At 45.8% G+C, this 21,294-nt stretch overlaps 1 protein-coding gene across 1 annotated transcript; it reads right to left on the minus strand.

Annotated features, from left to right (window-relative positions):
• Positions 1-17,833: 17,833 nt before the first annotated feature.
• On the minus strand, positions 17,834-20,624 carry LOC112954481 (sulfate transporter-like). The gene is made up of 2 exons (XM_026047662.1): positions 20,007-20,624; positions 17,834-19,429 (listed from the first exon to the last, which is right to left on the minus strand). Exons 1-2 carry the CDS (start codon positions 20,622-20,624, stop codon positions 17,834-17,836), a joined length of 2,214 nt encoding a protein of 737 aa, XP_025903447.1.
• Between the last annotated feature and the right edge of the window lie 670 nt (positions 20,625-21,294).

The raw sequence follows: 21,294 nt of genomic DNA on the forward strand, positions 1-21,294 counted from the left end.
CCGGTCCCGGTCCCGCTCCGGCCCCGCGGAGGAAAGTGCGTCTCGTCGCTGCGGCGCGCGGCCGCTCCGCGCCGGGGGCTGCCGCGGCCCCCGCGCGCTCCCAGCRCCGCTCCTCTCCTTCCGACGCCTCCCGAGCTGCTTTTCCAACTTCTCCTTTCTGCAGGCTCTGGGTCGGGCTAATCACCCGCCACCCCTGCCCCGGCTTTCAGATGCTTTTCCACCTCCTGGCTTTTAAAAGCCAGTTTTGATGATTTGTTTGTATGAGAAAATGGGATGGRTGAAACGGAGCCCAGTGAGATGCTGGGAGCACATTTCCCACTTTGCAGTCTCAGCCCTGCTGCTTTGACATTATTAGAGCTTTGGCAGACAAAAATCTGGCCCTGTGACCCAGACAAACTTTAGTCTTGGCAGAGGTGGAAACCAGGATCCAACTCATCATCTGAATCATCTGAATTTTTAAAATACCTACTCCAATAATGGACTGAGTGTAAAAGAAGAGTCTGAGCAGCTCCATCTTCAGGTATATTTGTCTTCTACATGTCCACCTGAATTTTGTGGAGTTATTTTAACAGCTTCTTCTTTGAAACAAAGGTTTGAAGCACCAGTGTTTTCATGCAGTTTCTTTGAAAAATGTCTATTATCATCTTGCCCCAAGGCTTGTGTTGAGAGCTGTAGGGAGGATTTCTGAGCAGAATTGCTTTTGAAAATGCAGAGAGACTTTTCCAAGCACCTGCATGCAGCTCCAGGGTCTAGCTGGACTCCTTCCATCCCCAGGAATCACCCCTAGCCCTCTGTGAGACTGGAGGTTCCCAGTTCCTGCTTTGCAACTATATGGRCTTCATACTGTGCCCAAGATAATTAAATAACAGCCACAGCTGATATGAATAAGTCACAAAAAGTGACTCACCCCTCCAGGGCAGGGCAGCCCTTTGATTTGACCTCTGCAGCCCARTGCTGCTTCTTTTGGCCGCAAATGTCAGCAGATGTAGCTCCAAGAGACTAGAGATGTCAAGATCCACAGCATCAGTATGGAGAGGCTGTTGGGCTCATGTAGCTTTTTCTGGGCATAATAGGTCACCCTGACAGATGCCACCAGGAGAGCTGTACAGCAAAGTTCGGGAAAGTCATTTGATTTGTAGCTAACCATTTCATATCCTTTAGGCATGATTTAAGTGGAGAAAAGAATCCCAGAGAAAAAGATCTTTCTGCAGGGGCAGAAGGAATGGAATCACAGAACGGTGGAGGTTGGAAGGGAYGACCTCTAGAGACCATCTAATTCAACCTCATGCTCAAGCAGGGACACCCAGAGCACAGGGTGGCATCCAGGCAGGTTTGGAAGATCTCCAGAGAAGGAGACTCCACAGCCTCCCTGGGCAGCCTGTTCCAGGGCTCTGTCACCCTCACAGGAAAGTTCTTCACATGGAGTTGGAACTCCCTGTGTTTTAATTTATCCCTATTACCTCTTGTTCTATCATTGACCACCACCAAGAAGAGTTTGATCCTCTTTACATTCTCCCCTCAGATATTTGTACATATTGATCAGATCTGCTCTCAGTCTTCTCTAGGCTAAACAGGCCCAGCTTGCTTAGTCCTTCCTCATACAATAGATGCTCAAGTCCCTTAATCAGCTTTGTTGTCCTCCGCTGGACCCTCTCTAKAAGCTCCATGTCCCTCTTGTACTGAGGAGCCCAGAACTGCRCAAAATACTCCAGAACCCCAAACCAATTTGTTGCCAGTTGAAAAGACGAAGTTTCAAATCATATTAAAAATAAAAATATTAAAATATTAAATTAAAAATTAATATGTAAATAGTAAATATCAACTTGTTTGTAAAAGGACACATACATCAAAGATCTGTTTATTGTTTTATTTATTTAYTTATTTTTGGCAGAGATCTTTCAACTGCCCTCTATAAATTGGGCGGTATTTTCAGTTCGGACAAACCATTGCATGAAAACCTGCCATACAAAGATGCCAGACAAACTGTTTGTTGCATGCATTCGCTCATCACTATAGTAACTGCAAGACAGATTAAGAGTAACACTAAGAAAAGTAAAACTGGGATTTAATCCATGYAGAAGCACATTATAGTTCTGAGCTTAGATTCTCTCAGTTTTGTACCACCAAGGAGAAAGTGAATCAGGTTGGACTGGATGGGGCTAAGGAGGATCAATTTGAAGTGAAAGTTAAAGCATTCATGAAACAGATTTGTTTTGCCTACATTCCCTACCTGTATCAGTAKCATGAGCTTTCTGAGCTGCTCATTATTACAGCCTCAAGTGCTAATGCAAAATCAATATTTCTTTGGCTGGATCTCTGTTTATGGGAACAAACAGTTGTAGCTCTTCCTGACAAAATCTTAGTCCTCCGAGCTACCGCTCTCCTGCCTTCCTAGTTGTTCTGAGCATGGATCTCAATCAGCAGCCTGTCAAGAGCAGGAATAAAGCTGAGGAAATGAAAGGGAAAACATGGAGCTATCACCTACTTCAGCTTGCACGTGAGCAGGCAAGCTGCAGTCAGGTGGTTTATGTGCACGGCAGCGCCGCGGAGCAGGAATAAAGCTGTTCACACACGTGCACCAAGAAAAGAGGACTGAATAACTCCTCCTGATGGCCCAGTAGCAAACTCCTCCAGTCCTTTTCTCCTACCATTACTGTCTCTGCAGCGGTTTTAGCACCTTTGGAGAGCAGAACGTCACAAGCCAAGAGCTGGCAGTGAGGAGGTCATTGCTGCTACTGGTGCTCAGTCTCCCAAGCGTTGTGGCTGGAGCCAGTCGCAGCCTACGTTGTCCCTGCAGCAGTTGCTCATGTTCTGCTGCAGGACGAGGGCGACTCCAGGCTGCACCCCTCCATCACGTGAGCTACGGGCCTTAGTTGTYGTGTCTCTGTTATCTAGTTCCTTACCTTATGGCCCTTTGGTGTGGTGCTGCCCGTATTTGCAGGAGAGTACAATTCAGCACAGTGAGCATTGGCTCTACACAGAGCCACATCTCCGTCCAGGCAAGCCCAGATCACCCAAGGCAGCAAAATGGCTCCTACCTGCAAAATGGGAAAGGTTGCTCTTTTTTGTAGGCTTAAGTGCATTATGACTGGTCGTTCACAGAAACTTGAACATGACTGATACCTTTGGCTAAAGATACCTGAAGGTAAATGCTCCCTAAGCAGAGGGAAGTTGCATGCAGCTGCTCCTCATCCTCACCGGTTCTTTGGATCCCCCCACTCTCAGCTTTCCTGAGGGCAAACCATAGGTGGGGAAGGGATATGGGCACGTGAAGGACGCAGAATGCAAGACCATTTTATCACTACATATTTCTGAACCACAAGAATAAGCCAGCCTGCACCCTAATGCTGCCATCATTTAGGTTGTATTACATCACAGCTCCTTTTAGTGCAGATTCTCCCCAGGATTATCAGGCTATTTGTTCAGTCTGAATAGGATGTCTACAGGTATTTATTTAATTTTTTAAAATGAAGAAATTGAAATGATTATAGAGGGAGAGAAAGCAATGGCTTTTCTTCATTTTTCTTTTTTTTTTCCTTCTGTAACAATAATGAAGCTGAAGATCTAGTTGAATAAAGAAAAGTCTGAGTGATTCATCGGGGCTGAATCACAGTCACCATRCAGTGGAATTAGCTCTTTGCTCCTRCAGTAGTAGCTCTGTAGCTGCTTTAGGTTTCTGGCTGTGGTCTCAGGCACTGTTATAAGACAGAGGGAGATAAAATCAACTTGACTGAGACRCTTCGTGGAGCGCACAGCGTGGTCCTTTTGAACACAGCATGGTCTCCTCTGCACAGTTGTGTGGGATGGGTTTTATTAAAAAGAAAGCCTGAATACATTATATTTCTTAGCCTTACACTTGCACAGATCAGGTAGTCTAAGGAAAAACTTCTTCCTTCTTTCTTTTCCAATTTAAGTGAAAGTTTCCCTGATCTCTCACTTGGAGGTTACCTCTGAGGCAAGCATTGTAGGCTACTATATCTRCCAGCCTCAAGATGAGGCTGGAAATTCCAGATGTGGAAGTTGAATACCTCAGATTTCTTGGTGGTTTAGACCTTGGTGGATTTCAAGAGGGAGACTTGTGTGAAGAGGTGAACCATCAGGAAACTTTGGATCTACCTCTGATTTATCAGCTGATATGGGACCATCTCTTCCTAAACCAGTATTATTTCTCACTGCTGTCACTACCTCCTTTCTTTATACATATATCTCCATTACCTAGCTCAGGGACCTTTCTGAACGCTGCATCATTTCCATGCAAGTTCTTAGACATCTGATCAAGCGCTGAGCCTGAAATCAAGAGGGAAGTGGTTCAAGCCTAAATTAATCACGAAGAGGGTCACATCCCCGGACAGATTATCCTAGTGATTTCTAACGAGAGGGGAATTGTTGGTGATCATACTCTAACACCTAACCTGACATGGGGTCAAGGAGCAGAAATATGCATCCAAATTACCAATTAATCAAGATTTAAACCTTTTTGGACAGCGAGCAACATCCTGGTCTTAGTAGTCAACCTCTATTTACCCCTTATGAGTCTACAGTAGGATGCTAACCAGACTTTCCAATGGCCTTTGAAAAGTGGAAGATATTCGACTAAWAGAAAGTCTCTTAAAACAGCAGGAGTTCAGAAATAATGCAGAGCTTGTGGCATCATTGCAGAAAATGGATTCACTTGGTATAAGATCTTGCTATTTGCAAGGCACTTTGAAGTGCTGAGAAAGGCAGATTGGCAGGGTCCAGGCTCCGAGGCTGGAAAAAAATGCTTTTTACTGTATCAATCAAATGTAAACTCCACTACTTATTGATAATGAAGTATAGTTTGCAAATATTTCTTCCATAATCTTAAAGCCTTCATGCCATCCTTTCTGCTTCCCATTGCTTGACCTCATCCAGAAGATGACCTCACGCAGGTTAGCCTACCTACACTGGTAATGTCAGCTCCGACATCACCTCTCTCTGGTGACAGAGAGATTTGGGCTCTGCTCTGGAGAAAGAAAGCAGCAGAGCAGATGGCTTGCACATGAGTTTCCACACTCTTCATATGTCCTGGTGGGCCAAGAAGAATGCTAAAGGCCCCACTGCAAGTTCTATGCCACCATTCACAGCACACAAATTCCATAGAGCTGATCTTTAATTTTAAGCAAGCTGAAAAACCTATATAACTGGACTCCATCAAATTTTGAACCAGAGAATCAGTTCATCTTTTGCATAGACATCTTTTGCAATACAAAAGAGGGTTATTGTTGGCTGGACAGCTCAATGCAACCAGAAACACAAGGGCAACCTTCTCGGGGCTTTTAGTTGCAGCAGTTTTAGTGGAACCATAGTCAATAAGTTCATCAGATTGATCAAGTCACCATGGAAAGAGCAACTCTCCACTCAATAGGTCAGCTTGCTTATCTGAATATATTCTCTGTGGTGGGCATAAGACTTTGAAAATTCTTTATTCTCTTCTTTCCAGTATGACTTGTAGATCTACCATAGTGCTATCATCTGTTTGCTTTAGAATAGATTCAGATCTATTCCTGCTATTTAAATGATGCTTTAAATCAGTCCCATTTATTTCTTTTACAACCACGGTGCTATTTTCTCTGTAGAGTTCAATTCAGTGCAGTGGCATTTGCTCTCTCTGCTCCAGGCCAGCCATCCCTTACACAGTGGGTACTTGGTGGGTGTATGGGCTCTGTAGCTGTGGGTTTGCATGTGTTAATTGCTTTGTTGCAGGTTGGGAGAATGCCTAGTTATCTTTCTGTTCTTCATTGTGCTATCCAACATTTGCCAGGAGGAGAACATCTTGCTGAGGTGATTTATTCATCATACTTTATTTATAACACTACATAAAAATACAAATCTAAAATCCCATTTAAGGCAGGTATGACTTTTAGCTTTAAAGGAGAATATTTGTGTTCATTTTTAACTATGTGGCAGTGACTATTCATAGTGCRGACTTTGCCTCATAAAGCTTCATCTGAGGGTCTCAATTACTTTTACAAACATTAAAACGTATTCTCATCATGATTGCCTAAAGTATTTGTTATGTCAGGGCCAATGAAGAAACCCAAGCAAAGGGCAACTGTGTCAGCATTAGCTAGAGAATTGGTGGCAGAGCTGGTGTAGGACCAGGCCTGTGCTGTCTACTGGGGAAGAGGGCTCTCCAGAGAGCAGGACAACCCATCTTAGATGGATGGATTGAGCTGTGCTTTGCAAAAACCRTTAACTACACAACCCCAACTTATAAATAGCCAGAGATGTATAAGATCAACTATTCTTTTCATGATTACAGTCAAGCAAGACAGAATATTAAGTAAGCCTGATATCACAGGATAGTTTTGTCTTTTATGTGAGACTTTTCTTTTTTTGAGATAAATTCCCCTTTTGCAATCTATGATCTGGAAACTACTAAGCCAATCAGAAATTTAAGGATGAGAGAGCACTAAATGATAGTTGTCAATAAAACATACCCACTCTGCAACTACCACGAGGATGGGCCACACAGACCTCCTGCCCTACCAGCTCCTACCAGCTAAAGCAGCATCAAGGAGCTTGCCATGAAAATGCAAGCACAAAGCCAAGCCATAATACGCATCCGTTTAGAAACTCCATTAAATTCCTAATAGCTCTGGGGCTCCTTGGTGGCAAGCGTGTAGGAGAAAAGGATCCCTGTCCATACAAATATGTATAATACAGGAACCGTGCTGGAGCTGCAATCCTGGCTGCGTAGGAACCCGTGCTGGGCTTCCTAATTTATATGCATATGAGTCTGTATATATTTCCATGAGTGCTGCGTCTCTGAGTGAAAAGGGATAACTATTTGCAACTGCGAATAAAAGAGCTGAGTGAATCATTCATCATGGATTATTGATATGATTAATTTTACCTCTCTTTCTGCTCTCAGAATGCCCACAAGCCCCTCTTAATTTATTTTCTTTCCTTTATAAAATATTTTTGAGGAAGAAGGAAATTAAAGACAAGTAATTTTTCTCCTCTTCGCTTGGATGTGATGGGGTTTCACTAGGCAGTGCCTTCTCCACTTGCTCTGGGGAAGAGGGGTGGAAGGACCATAGTGGGAAAACAAGCTCAGCTCCACAGTGTTTAAATGCACACACAGGCACAAGCAAGCAAAACATTCAAATAGGATCTGTAAGAGCTAATGGGATCTTTAAGGCCCGAGCTGTCAAAGCTGGCTGTGCAACACCACCTCTAAGTTATTCAAGCTTTAAAATGAGTCACTTAATTTTCCTTCAGCAAGGCACAGCAAATTCATCTAGATGTGCAGGTKCTCCACACTCTGAAAAACATAGTCATTTACTTAGTGCCTAAATATGGATAAAAAACCCTTGCTATAGGGACTGCTCTTCAATTAAGTGGGGAATAGAGTCCCAGYCCATCAATTGCCTTCCTCTCCCCATGGATTCCCTGCACACTTGACCTCCAGCACCTACAGCAAGGGATGAAAAACCCCCAGCGCATTCAGAACGAAGTTGAAAGCAAGCTCCTCTCCTTCTTGTCCTCCAAAAGGTACCTACCACTTGCCTTTGCACCCACCTCCTGACTTCAGGTCTCATCTTCTGCTGCTTTGTGTCCATCCAGATTTCATTGCCCAGTTGAAGACTAACAAGGGTTTTCAAGCCAAAGCTCAAAACAAGAGGAGCAAGATGCTTCCGGAAAGCTCTGCTGCTGACCATAGCTTTTCATTCTTGTTGTCTTCTCCTTCCTTGGAAAGCTGGACARTTGTCTGGCAGCCCACCTGCTCAGACAGGCCACCAAGTGCTGAGCCTGTCATGGCTCGATCACTAATACTTTTTTTAAACAGTAGAATGACATCTAAGCAGTTGCAAATGGTAAATTACAATTACCAAATACTTTTCTTTCTGCAGAAAAGAAAGATCATTTCTTGTCTGTAGCTCCTGATATTCACACGAACTGAAAACCCATCAGAATGAATATCCGTGATCACTGACTGCAGAGTACCACAGCTGCTGGGAATGACTCCCTTATCTGAGCCACCTCCATTTGCACAGCTTTGGCACTGTATGCCCTGTTTGGACAGGTTGTAATGCACAGTGTTTGCATGTATCTGTATATCGTTATTCAATGTGACAGCCATGTCCTGCACCACTTCAGCATCATTCCCTCTCGCCAGCAGCCAGTGTGCAGCATCTCCAAGGGACTGCTAACAGCTGGAACCTTTTTTTCAGTAGGTCTTTTTCCACTGTCTTGGGTTATTTTACTCAAACAGGCCAGCAATTATTCCATTGTGGATGGCTGCAAACGGGACCGAACGCTGTGTTTCCATAGCAGCAGTTGGGCGATTCCACTTGTTAGCAGCCCGACTATTAAAATGCAAGTCAAAATAAACTAAACTTGTTGCTTTTTTTCCTTCTTCTTCTTTCATCTTCAGGGAATCTTCACTTTCTGGTCACTGCTGGCAGTCTCAGGTTGCTGGCCGCTTTTCCCAGAGGGTTTTTGCAGGATTGCTGGAATTGCCTCAACAGTGTGCTCAGGAACATGTCTCACACACAGACCACAGGCAGCACAGCCCTAGAAGGGAAGCTGGGTCAGGCCAGGTGATTTATAAGCTCCTGCTGGCAATTGCAAGCTTGATCAGTGCACAGCTGCAGCAAATGTTCACCCAAGTGCAGTGAGTGCCTGAGCCCACAGGCAGCATCCTGTGCTATGACAGCTGGCAGCTCCAAGAAGGGGTTTTGCAAATGTGATTGCTTTTATCTTCCCAGGGTTATGCTCTGTGATTTGCAGCTGGTCAGTGCAATAAACTAAAGCTGCCCATCTCCAAGGTGTTGTACCCATTTTTTTTTCATGAGGTTCTGACGAGAGAGACCAATGGCTAGTCCTGCCAGTTTTGTYAGGATTGAAAGTAATGGCTGGGATTTGCATTTCTGTGTAGTAAATGCGGATAAGATAATTACATATTTTCACCTCTAAGAAACAAGTTCTGGAATTTCCCTGACCATAAATTAAATTTATCTGCTGCACCACATTTAGTACAAGGAGGGGACCTGGCATGCGCTCTTTGGTCTCTGCAGTGGGTGACACCACCAAGCAGGGCCGCAGGCACAAGCAGCGTGCAGGTGCTGTGCGGGCTTGCCCATTGTGCCTGCAAGCACAGCGAAGGCTTTGGGTCCCTCACTCRCTCAAACAAAAAGCCTTTTGCCAGGAGTCTGCTCATCAGCTTTTCTCTATCATCTCCTCATTGACTTTGAGGTGCTCTTGGGATAAACAGCCCTCAAAGGACGTGAAGACAAGACTAGATTGGACTAGATCATCTCTAGAGGTCCCTTCCAACCTTAAATATTCTGAAATTCTGAAATATTCTGAGTCTGCTCATCAGCTTTTCTCTATCATCTCCTCATTGACTTTGAGGTGCTCTTGGGATAAACAGCCCTCAAAGGACGTGAAGACAAGACTAGATTGGACTAGATCATCTCTAGAGGTCCCTTCCAACCTTAAATATTCTGTGATTCTGTGATTCTGTGACTACAATACATCAGAGAGACATGGTTGGTGGAGCTTCTAAAATCTCTCCAAACCTGTGTCCTGCTCAGGTGGACCATGTCCATCACCTTGCAGGATTGGCKTTTCCCTAAGGAAGGAAACTGGGGGAATCCCCTGCATTATCCATGCAATTGTGCTTCCAGTCTCATGTGCAGTTTGCTTTCTTAATTATATTTAATCTAGCCTACTAGTGCTGATGTTATTGTTATTACTGTTAAGCACTTCAGGCTCCCAAAGGACTTTATAACATGTGCTGATTACCTGGCCAGATGACAGCGGCCAGGAAGGCAGTGCAGAGCYCCTCATTCCCTGTGCCAAGCCACATTTAGAGCCTTCCTTTGGTGGTGCTGCACTGCGGGTGGCCAGCCTTCCTCTCCCACATCCCGCCTCCTCTCTCCTTTGCTCCAAAGTACTTCTCAAGACCAGCATGGGGGAGGAAGAACTACAGATTTTTCTTCCCTCGTGAAGCCTCTTAAGCAGTTGCAAGACGYGGGCCTCCAATGTGACTAATGGCACGTCAAGAGGCACAGCTCCAACTTATAAATAGAGACCATCACCAAGTGAGCAGGGCGAATTTTCATTTCCTGAGCAATGACAGAGGGCGGCATTATTTGTCACTGGGGAGCCTCGGGCTTACAGTGGCGGCTAAAAGGAGATGCTTTGATCAGTTTTCCCTCTCTGATGGACACTCTGATTAAAAGGAAGAAAATGATCAGCCACAAAGTGGAACAAATTGACTCTATCCAATTCATCTCCAGGCCAGGATGAAAAGGGAGCAAAGAGTGAAGCTAGTTCAACAGGGAAATGACAGCTGCAGAAAGATTCCCAAGTCAACAGGTTCGCTTGACATCGCCACTGTTTCGCAGGAGATCACAGCGACTGGCAGCTACTCACCGATTGTGAATATCCTTGATGCTGCAAGAATTTTGCCTTGAATACTTTTCCTCTTACAACTTACACTGGTTTCATTTCATTTTTGTCCTGACTCCCTTTTCCTCCCTYACCACTAGCTGACAGCTCCTTCCCCTCTGAAGCAGGATTAGTTGCTATGGAATGAGGATGTGACCAGGGAGCGCTGTGATGGCCATAAACAAGCAGTGAGCAGAGAGCACAGCCTCCCATTTCACTTCAGTGCACCAGGACKCCCTCTCCCTAACTATAACCAGCTTGGGCTGAGGTCTGTCAACAGCTGGGAGCCCAAGGGCATGTCCAGCCCGCTCCCAGCTTTTGGTACCCATCTGGGGCAGGATGAAGCTCCCATGATTTGTCTTCATCAGTATTGAGGGCTCCTGGCATTCGCTTTTAGGCTTGTGTAGCCTAAGCGAGATGAGATTAATTTTGCCCATGTCTAGGTTTCCAAAGTGCCTTCCTCTAGTTTGCAATTACAATTATCTATGTGCGTCAGCTGCTTATTTGTCCAGGAAAATGGTTGTTGATTGCTCAGGAAAGCATCTAGCATGGTGTGTATAATGCAGAAGTTGTTTTTATGTCTGAATAAAATCATAGTTGTGAGACTACAAGTGGTTACTTAAAGGCTAAACTTCTAAAAATGCCCAAGTGCAGAGAGAGCACTTACAGTCCCATGGGATTCACCATTCAGAGTGAGCAGGGAGGGCCACAGGGCCACCTTGACTCCTGGTAACTCCCTATCTGTCCCGGCATTTCCTTCCTTTGTGTCCAAGCATTTCCTTCCTTTGCTTCATGGCAAAGGGTTGTTGTGACACTGACTGACCCTGCAAGATCTTAGGAGAAATCTAATCAGGCCAATCATGTGAAAAAACCCTTCTTACATGAGATAAATCCCTGATTCCTTTGCAGCAGATCTACTGTCACAAACCTGTAAGGGTCATCTCTTACATGTGGATCTTCCTTCATAACCCTGTGTCAGCACCAGTCTCTGCTGCAGTAGGAGCTGGGCCCAGCCTGAGCACACAGATCCTGTAGCAAAGTGTGGTGGACAAATTGATCACCTTCCATTGAGGTAAAACGGGCAAATTTTTGTTGTAAGTTTTGAGATGAAATCCAAACAACCTCCCCCTTGCTGTTCCTAGCCACCGAGCTTCTGTTTGAAAATCTGGAAATACTTCCAACAGCTTCACTTGCAAAACTGTTCCGTTTATTCAGTGGAGTCAGGAGTTCCCCAGACATTTCCACTCCACTGCCAGTGAAGCAATTTGGATATATACTCTTGTCCTAACTGGAAGAAAAATCTCAAAGACTCTATCTTCTGATAAAACTCGGGAGACTAGGATTTCCCTATCTACAGCATCACATAATATTTGGGGGATAGTAGTGGTTGGTGGACTAGGAAGGCTTTCTGATGTGATTACTCATGACTTTGAATGTGTTAAAACAGGATTGCATAAATCACCCCACTGAGTGAGTGGAAGAACTCAGAAGCTGGCAGAAATAYGTCATGGCAGAGACTTTCTTCTTAGAAACACAAGCAGAAGTATGGCATGGTAAAACCACAGGACAAATCAGAGAAGCAAGCCCTGAGGTGGAGGCATGAACACACCAGCTCAGCCCGGGAAGCTCCTCAGAAGAGCGGTCCAGGAAAGTCCTTGGTCCCTCTGAACAGACCTCTGTAGCTTTCCACCTACCACTGGATTGTGATACTCCCAAACCGCCGTGCAGTGATGCCTTCTTCGTTGGGAAGCAACCACTGAAACATCAATGCTGGCCCTAACTGTCCTTCAGGAAACCTACTGCCACCAACTGCAGCTTGTTGCTTTCTAGATTTGCTGCTGAGTCTTATCTGTGAGGGAGAGCACACGTGGGCTAAGCCCTAGGCAAGAGCTGGGAACATGCTAAGTGTTTTATTTTGCTCATAGATCTGCCGAGGCGGCCTCTTGCCACGATACAAACAACGCGTGCAATCGGAAATGGGCAGAGGAATGGGGGAGGAATCCTCCCTGCAGCAATCCATTTCTTGCGTTCTCTCCAGCAGGTGAGGTAAACACCCATCAGYCGTGACAACCTCGACTGCATAAACTTCCCCAGAGGGAGCATTTTAAAGCATCGAAAGGATTTAAACCTGTCCAGCTGCTGCTGAGGCATAACTAACGGTTGCACAGTCAGCTCCAACTGCAGCTGATGAAGCCTTAACAGCAACCCTCTATTTGTCACACTCCCAGAATAGTTATGGATTCGGAGCAAGGCAGGGAGAGAGAGAGAGAAGGTGAACAGACAGGTGAGCTGCTTACCAGGAAAGATAACATTTTCTTTAATCTGCACAGCKTTTCTTGTAGTCCCTAGTAAAGTTTTAGAGAAAGGCACACAAGATCCTCCCTAGTCCTGTTTGTCTGGCAGCAAGGATGGAATGACAGGGTCCTGCTGGGAGGGAAATGGGATGGTTCCCTCTCTGAGGGACAACAGGAGATCCCAGTTTGGCTGGTGAGTGTCAGAGCAGTTCCAGGGACCGGTTCTTTGTGCACTTCTGCACAGGCTACTGATCGCCCATGGCTAACATACCTGCACTGATTTTCTAAGGTGCAAAATGAACTTGATGATAGAGATGGTGCTACATACTCCCAGGACTGAGATATTGCCAAAAATGTACATCCTTCAAGAGGGCTGCGAAGAAGGTTCTCCATGAACATCTCTTTCAGCCACCATCTTTTACCCAGCAGCTTTGCCAAAGCCAGCAGCAAAAGAGGCCCTTGGGCCCCTGCAGGGACTGGGATATCCATGTCTGGATGCAGAAGGCAAGCGTTTTTCTTCACCAAGAACAGGATGGCTGTGATCAAACCTTTCCCATATCAGTCTCTGACAGGAGGTGCAGCAGGTGAGGCCAACCTGACTTCCTGAGAAACTGATAAGGCAACTTTGGACTGCTCTATGTCCTTCCGCCAAGTCCCTCCTCTGACATTTACAATTCAGGACTTTTTAACATGATCTGGTATCAAAATGATCTGGAGATCATTGGGAAGAGAGTAGTGGTGTGCACAGGTCATAAGGGTGTGTGACTCATGGGGCTGCATAGCCGGAAAACGATGCTAGAGCTGATTGGGTTGGAAGGTTTGGGAAACCAGCCTGTGCAAGAATCGTCAGAGAAATCCCAGATGCTCCTGGACTGAAGCAGTCCTTACGTTTCCCCATGTTTCCCCATGGAGAAATCTGTCGATCTCTAGCGGAGAGAATGGTCACCTCAAGCCCCGGAGCTAACCCTGCTCTGGTAGCAATCACAACAGGTGGGAATGTGCTACTACTGTGACACTGGGACAACAGGCTTCCCAGGTAGAAACGTTTGGGGCTCCTGCAGCTATCAGGGAGAGCAGGTTCCTTCCTGCAGAGGGAACTGCTTAGCACAAGCAAGACCCGTTTGCTCATTTTCTAGGTGACTGATAAGGCAACTTTCTGTTAATAGTTTCAAAAGTGCAGAACAACCCTGAGTCTCTCTACGTGTTACTGGAAGTTCAACATGCTCATCATCTGCCATAACGAACATCCTGCTTGTTCAGAGAGTTACTAATTTCTCTGTTAAGGACATCTCATCATTATCAGCCACTGCAAGGCTGTCCACTATGCCTACCTCAAACCCTCCATCTTCCCAGTACACACAGGGACCATCCAGCCTCACTGGCTTTGCAATTCCACTGCATGCAGACACTGAGCTGGCAAAGTCATAAGGGACTTTCAGGATCAGCCCCTCCACTTCTGTAAGACACTGGCCCTGCAGTTTTGCCTAGTGGATGCTTCATTAATTCCTCCAATAAATTAATTCTGCAGACTCATATCTGCCACTAGGTCGACAGGAAATAATTCAGCTAATTGTAAGGAGATGCGGGTAGGTGGAGCTAGTGTCCATGATAGTGAAATAATAAATTATTGTCTTAGTAATATAGAGCCTTCCTTTGCAGCCCTCCTAGCCCTTCATTAGCTTCTGTGACTTTATCATGAAATGATCAATGTTAGAGAGGTGGACAGGTCCATGTTCCCTTTCACCTTTGCCCAACCCTTGTTGCCAGAACTGCTATAAACAAAGAGAAATTAGTGCCATGAGGATATGTCCTTGACATATCTGTGGCGCTATGGGAATGGGGTGACTAATGGCAGAGCTATTCTCAGGAACACATAGGCTCAGGTCTATGGACAATCTGGATGAACACCAGCTTCCATGGGTCATTTACCTCAGGTCTTGCTAAGTTCCTGCTCCAAGGCCCCTGCCACCCCACACTTCCAGTTCCCCATACGGAGTGAAGGTGTCCCATAAAACCTGCCGTGGTTTGGCATTTTCACAGTTCTCCTGGACTCTGAGCAGGAATTGCTTAAATAAACAACTGTTTTCCACTGCCAATGGCTGTGGGAAACCCCTCTCTGACAGTAATCTCATCTGTGTATCTTGCGCCTGGCTATGCCCATGAATTATCAGCACTGTTTTTATTTCCTGCTGCAGCTTTGTGACCTTGTTGGCACCATAAATGTATTTAAAGTCTAACTAAAACAATATAATTTCCCCATAAATGACCTTGTGAGGGAAATGGTGCCAACGCTATTCCAACAGGGAGGCAAGGTTCATGATCCTCACAGGTAACAACTTGCTGATTCTCTTCTATGCAGACACAAAAATCGCCCCTTTGCCCTTCTGCTCAATGGATGATGCAACATCCCTGCAGGATTGCCTCATGCTCCCATGGCCATGGAAGACCAGCCTGAGAAAGAGGGGCTGAAGCTCCACGAGCTCCCCTTGCTACCTGTGCCCACGCCATGCTCAGTACTGCCAGGCTGGTACTGGCCCCTGCAGTCCACGTACTTTGATACTGACACAACCTAACTCTGAGCACCTGCAGGCAACTCGGCATACAACAGCCTTTAATCCCTATAAAAGAGCTTATGATCACAGTAAGAACGTTTTTTCAGAGCAGAAACAATAGGTTTCCTTTCCCACAATAGGTTTCCTTTCCCACATCCTTTATGTTCCACAATCACTGTGTTCCCCAAACCAGAGTTCCATTCAGCTGGTCATCTTTGGTGCCCCATTTCTTAGAAGAAGCAAGGGAAATAGTCACATTGAATACATAATATATAAGGTATTTATTTTTCGGATGGAGTTCACTAAAGAAAAGTGTGTCCGACTGTAGTCATGATCTGGACGGCTGTGTATTTGGAAGATAGCACAGCATATACTATATGCAGGGAAAATTGTGACCATCGCTAAGCATAAGTACCCATGATCTACAACCTACAAAATGCAGCAAGTGATCCTAGAAACATTTTCTTTAGCAAGAATCTGTAATTTCACTGCTGAAAGTCATGCGAATCCTGCCTGTGAAGAGCAGCAGGGAAAGGCATTTCTCTTCCTCTGAAGCAGAGTGTCATACAAACTGTTCGCGCTGCARACAAACTCGGGGCAGTTTTCTGAATTTCTTTGGTTTTGTTTGTTTGTTTTGTTTTGTTTTAAGGAAAGTGCTTTGGTGTTGCTTTTTTTTTTTCTTTCTTTCTTTTTTGGTGGCCCTTGTGGCATGGTCTTTGCTGTAGGGTTTTAGGGAGATGCATGAGTCTGGGTGAGCTGTTTTCCTCCCTGACTCCTAAATGAATGTGTGGGAGAGCTCAGCCCAAAATAAAGGTAGTAAACGAGGAATGCACACGGGCAAGTAAGGGAATAAGCACGTGGTTTTAAACAACAGGCCTGGTGCCCCGTGCTGCACAGCTAAGGCAGGGATCCTGCCTACTGGGCCAGCAGGCCTTAGGACAGGGGAAGACCAGGCCCAAACATGGCCAAGGGGAGGCCTCCAGTATCACCCACCAGACTGATCTCCSCTTGTCCCAGTGCAAGCTAGCTCATACCACAGCCACCCTGTTGCTGTGCTTCTCAGGAGGCAGGCTAGTGGCCTGGGGACCCAGTGCTGCCTTGGGATTTCTCCGCAATGCGATTTCCAGGAGACTGAAGAACAAGATATGTTTCCTACTCCCACCTCTTCCCTAATTCTTCTGGTTCAGGCAATATATTGACACTAGGATTATTGTCTGTTTGAGTGACTAGAGGGAGGCCCTACATAACAGGGAGCAGGCCCAGGGCACAGGGAGAGGACCCAGAGAGAGGGCCCAGGGACAGGGCCTATGGACCGGACCAGGACAGGGATGGGACAGAGCAGAGGAGAGGGAAGCGTGGCTCCAGGCTCTGCAGCACAGCTCACTCGTGCCCCCCAGTGACAAATGTTCGTGCAGAACAGAGAAGCAAACACCAGGCAGCGCAGCGGGAAATGATTTATCATATTTCATTCTCAAAGTGATGATCCAGCAGCGGGGAGGAGAGGCAATGGATGCAGGCATCTTGTACAAAAGCTCCTTGTGAAGGCCCGGAGTCCCCTGTCGCTGCAGTCTCACCTTCCGAAAACCGATATCAGACCATCAGGAAAGAGGTCTGCCTCTGGCAGCACCTGAGGCACCAAGGGAGAGGGCACATGCCTCAAAGGATGTACTCCAGTGACAGGCAGGATCACCACAAGGACAGGCTCTGCTTAGACTCCTGGTGCCCCTCAGGCCTGGCCTGGGCAGGGATTTTCCCACTGCTCTGCTGACCAGTGAGAGGAATCATGTTGTGATTCCAGGAAGCAGAGCAGATCTTGTGGCTTCAAGGAAAAGRATGTCACAGCTCACACCATGGCTGTGAGTGCCAGACTCAAGTGCAGAGCATGGCGGCTCAGCCCACGCTCACTGCCAAGAGGGATTGGGGATGCCTCTTTGGAGCAAATTTTCAAGGTCAGGCCAGGAGTGGCACAAGTCCTTCCAGCCCAGGATCATCCATCTGTGCTGACACCGTTGTTTTTTTCTGCCATTCTCTCATCTCCTTTCCTGTAACTTTCTCTCAYGCTCAGCACGCCTCTTGATCGCTTAGACTTGTATCAAACTGCCATATTTCCCCTCTCAAACTTCGCCAGGAGACAATCAGAAGATGATTGTGCAAACTCAGTGCTGAAAACCGTGCCATGGCTCTTCTGGTTCCTAGAAAATTTCTCCCATCCTGATAGATACACAGAACATTTTCATTCCTGTTCCTCCATACTTCCAATTTTTCACTTTGTGGCCCTCCATAAAGGAATGGTGAACCTTGACTAGCACATTTATGCCAGTTAGCCTCTGCACAAGRAGAGTTAAAAGCCATCTAAGCTTTTTATCTGAATGACTCTCCCATACCTCTCAGTTTATTTACTTGTTAGCAGTCTTTTCTGAAGTCCACACCTTTCCCAAACCTTTTACCCAGGGCCTGCTTCTAGTAGTTCATGGAAGACTTATGTGTGTGCTCTGAATGTCCTAAAGTTGCTCTGAAGTAAATACCAAGCCCATCCCCAAGAGAAACCATTCTTCGCACATGGGTCTACAAAGATTCCTGGAAGCTCAAGTCTTCCAGGTCCAGAGGMGCATCGTTTTTCTCCTTGCTCTCCTGCTGCACATGGTACCAACTTTCAGCAAACTTCACTGCATCGTGGACACTGTGGAAGGCCAATTGGTTGCCACAGGCTGTCTTGCCAGCCCAGCCTCCCTTCTGGAGCAGGTGGCGGATGGAAGGGTTGCAATTGGCCAGGAGTATCTGGACACCAATATTCTTATAGTCACAATGGATCTCATTTAGCACAGAGAGACCCACTGTATCTATGAACTGCATAGCCCCACAGTCAATGATTAAGGTGTGTATATCTATGGAAGGAAGACAAACATCTGCTGGAGATTTCTCGGACTTTTTCTTGTCAGCTTTCAGACAGTTAGACCTGGGGCAGAAAAAGCTCTTGTTCTTCCTTGTGTCAGCATTTGCCTGTGCTTCWGTCTTCCGATGCTTAGCAGATAGCAGAGTAGGGTTTATCCCAGTTTTGTGATAGAGAACAGTCTTGAAATAATCCTTGTTAGCATAATAAAGGGATGCTTCAAAGCGAAAGATCTTGATGTTGGCAATATTGATGAGTTKCTTGTAAGTGGATTGGTCCTCATAGATTTCTGAGTTGCTGACCTTGCCCAGAAGCGTAGCCCTGGGTCTCTGAGTGCGGAAGATGATGCAAAGCAGAGCAAAACAGACACCCACAAGGAGCCCAATCTCTGTAGTGATCAGTGTGGAGGCTAGCATGGTCATCCACCACACCAATGTGTCCATCTTGCTCAATTGCCACATTCGGCGAGTGTCACAGAACTTTCTCAGGCCACCTCGCAAGTTGACGATGGTGACAATCCCCAAGATGGATGTCTGCAGTGAGTAAAACAGTGGAGCAATCCACAGGAGCACTAGCAGTAGCACTAAGGAGCTGACCAGGCCAGAGATCTGCGTCTGGGTCCCTGTGGATTCCTTCAGCAGAGTCTTAGTCAGGGCTGCAGAGCTGGCAAAGCAGTAGAAGAAAGAAGGGATCAAATTGCACATGCCAATGGCAACCATCTCTTGATTGGCACGAACAGGGTAGCCATGCTTTTTGCCAAAGATTTCTGCCAAGGAGACAGTCATAGCAAAGCCAATAATAGCAATGGGCAAAGCATCAACTGCTAGGGTGGAAAACAGTTTTGTATCTGGTAGGATGGGTTTCTTGAAGCCRGTAGGGATGTCCCCACAAACAGCAGACTTGTATCGCTCTTCAAAGTTGAAGTAGTATGATAGAACTGTAGCTACAATGACCACCAGCAGTTCTACAGGGAATGGTGCCTTCATCTTATCTTTATACCTGTCATTGATCTCTTTAACAGGCACAATGACGGCCAAAGCAACCAGACTGGTCACCAGATCACAGATGTTGGTGTTCTGGATGTATCTGAAAAGGTCAATCCATGTCAAAATGAAGGATCCCACTCCTTCATGACGAGGGATTTTCAGTCCCAGAAGATACTTCATCTGGGAGGTGATAATAGTGAGGCTGGAGCCAGTCACAAAGCCACTGAGGAGCGGTTCTGAGAGGTAGACAGACACAAAGCCCAGCTGTAAAACCCCCAGCAGGATCTGAAAAGAAATTCGGTAATACTTTTAACATCCATGAGAAGGGCTGAAAGAAGTAACCAGCAATTTATGTCAGTTGCTTGTGCTTTTAACATATCTGATTACTGTGTCTGCTGAGCATTCTGTGTGAGACAGGACTTTTTCTTAAGTCGTTAGTCTGGATTATGGAAAACTTAAGAGAAGACTTTTCTGTGTCTAGAAATGGCATACAAAGAAGTCTTCAAGGTTCCTGTCACTGTCTTACAAGAAACAAAGCTGCAGTTAACACTGAGAGTCCAAAGGGAAGCTAAATCAAAGCAGCTTATGAGTATCACTTGGTGGCAAAAAACAGTGTGATACAGTGAATTTTTGTTACCCTAGTGAAAGGAGAAGAAGTTGCCTAACAGCTAGACTCAAACAGTGGAGACATTTCCCATGAGTAAGAATCTGACCTATGATCTGGGAACAGTACAACCCCAAAGCCAGGTGTGTTTGGGGTTTTCTAAATCACTGCAGTTCAAGGGTGTCAGGGCCTAGTAATTTCAAGTCTGAACTGAGCCAAATGGAACAGAGGAAACAGCACAGTATTAAATATTTGTACCTGGTAAAGACCAACCAGAAAGCTTAAGGTAAGGGCCACTGTAATGGCGTAGCARCTTCTGTCACAGGCTTCTGTCCCATTAGTGGAGAAGGAGGAATTCCCCATCAGTGATGAGCCATCACTGTCATCACTGTACCCTGCTAGCTGAAGGTGCCGGTTCACAGACTGCCCAATCATGAGGCACAGGACACCAAAGGAGCCGACGAAGTTATGGCGTGAAGTGGCCATAGCAAAGTAGATGATATTGCAGAAGAAGTTGGTGTAGATTCCGTAGATGGGATCCTGGTTCGCTAAGAGGGARTACGAGATGGACTGAGGAATGGCAACTATCCCCACCAGCAGCCCAGATATGACATCCCCAAGCAGCTGTGTCTTGACATTGTAACGTGGAAGCCAATCCAACACTGGAAACAGGTGGCAGAAGAAGGTAATGATAGATTGATGACTGCATAGGCAGACCTTCTTGGCTTTCTTTAGGATGAGATCCCGGGTGCTGAGGTCCACAGGCTCATATTCCTCCAACCTGGTGTGTATAAAATGGACAGGAGACTCTTCAGGTGAGAGATTGCTCTGTGTATCTTTGCTCTGTCCTGACTTCTGACTTGATGTGTCCTCCATTGCATTGTCCTCCATTGATGTGTCCTCCATTGCAGTGGGATCTGCACTGAAGACAGAAGAGCAGGCATGCCAATGAAGTGTTGTGTTCAAGTACATAATGTGCTTTGCTTAGCTTCAGGGCCCATGCAGATCGCATAGATAAATAGCGGAAGGCAAACAGCCTCAGACAAATCAAGCCTTCCTGCCATACCAATTGATTTGTTTGTTATTGTTATGGACCTGATTAGCCACTGTCCTGAATGACTGTGGTTTATAATGCACTCTCACTGCCACAGATGCCAACACTGGGGACAGATCTACAGAGAATACCGTGCCCCTTGACTTCAATAGGACAGCAGACTCTTCTGGGATCAGAAAATATTACTTCACTGAAAATGAAACTTCTTGAGAAATCCTGCATGTCTTGGTGACACCTGCACTTAGATAAGAGCTATTTTGAGAATGATGAAATATTCCATGCAGTGTTCTAGGAATATAACACATGGGTAAATCAGGCTACTTGCAAATTATTTTTTCCTTTAAAATTTTGAAATATGCATTAAAAATATCAGGCTGCAAAGAAAGGTTTTCCACTAAGCCTACCCATTTCCCTTCTTCTGTTCTCTTTGTCCCACCATTAAACTGAAAAAGAAAAATCAAGGTGTTTTTTGTTTTGATTTAAAACCAATTT

The sequence above is a fragment of the Nothoprocta perdicaria genome, unplaced genomic scaffold (assembly GCF_003342845.1).
Source record: "Nothoprocta perdicaria isolate Ctin4 unplaced genomic scaffold, notPer1 scaffold_5, whole genome shotgun sequence".
In the NCBI taxonomy this organism is placed as follows: domain Eukaryota; kingdom Metazoa; phylum Chordata; class Aves; order Tinamiformes; family Tinamidae; genus Nothoprocta; species Nothoprocta perdicaria.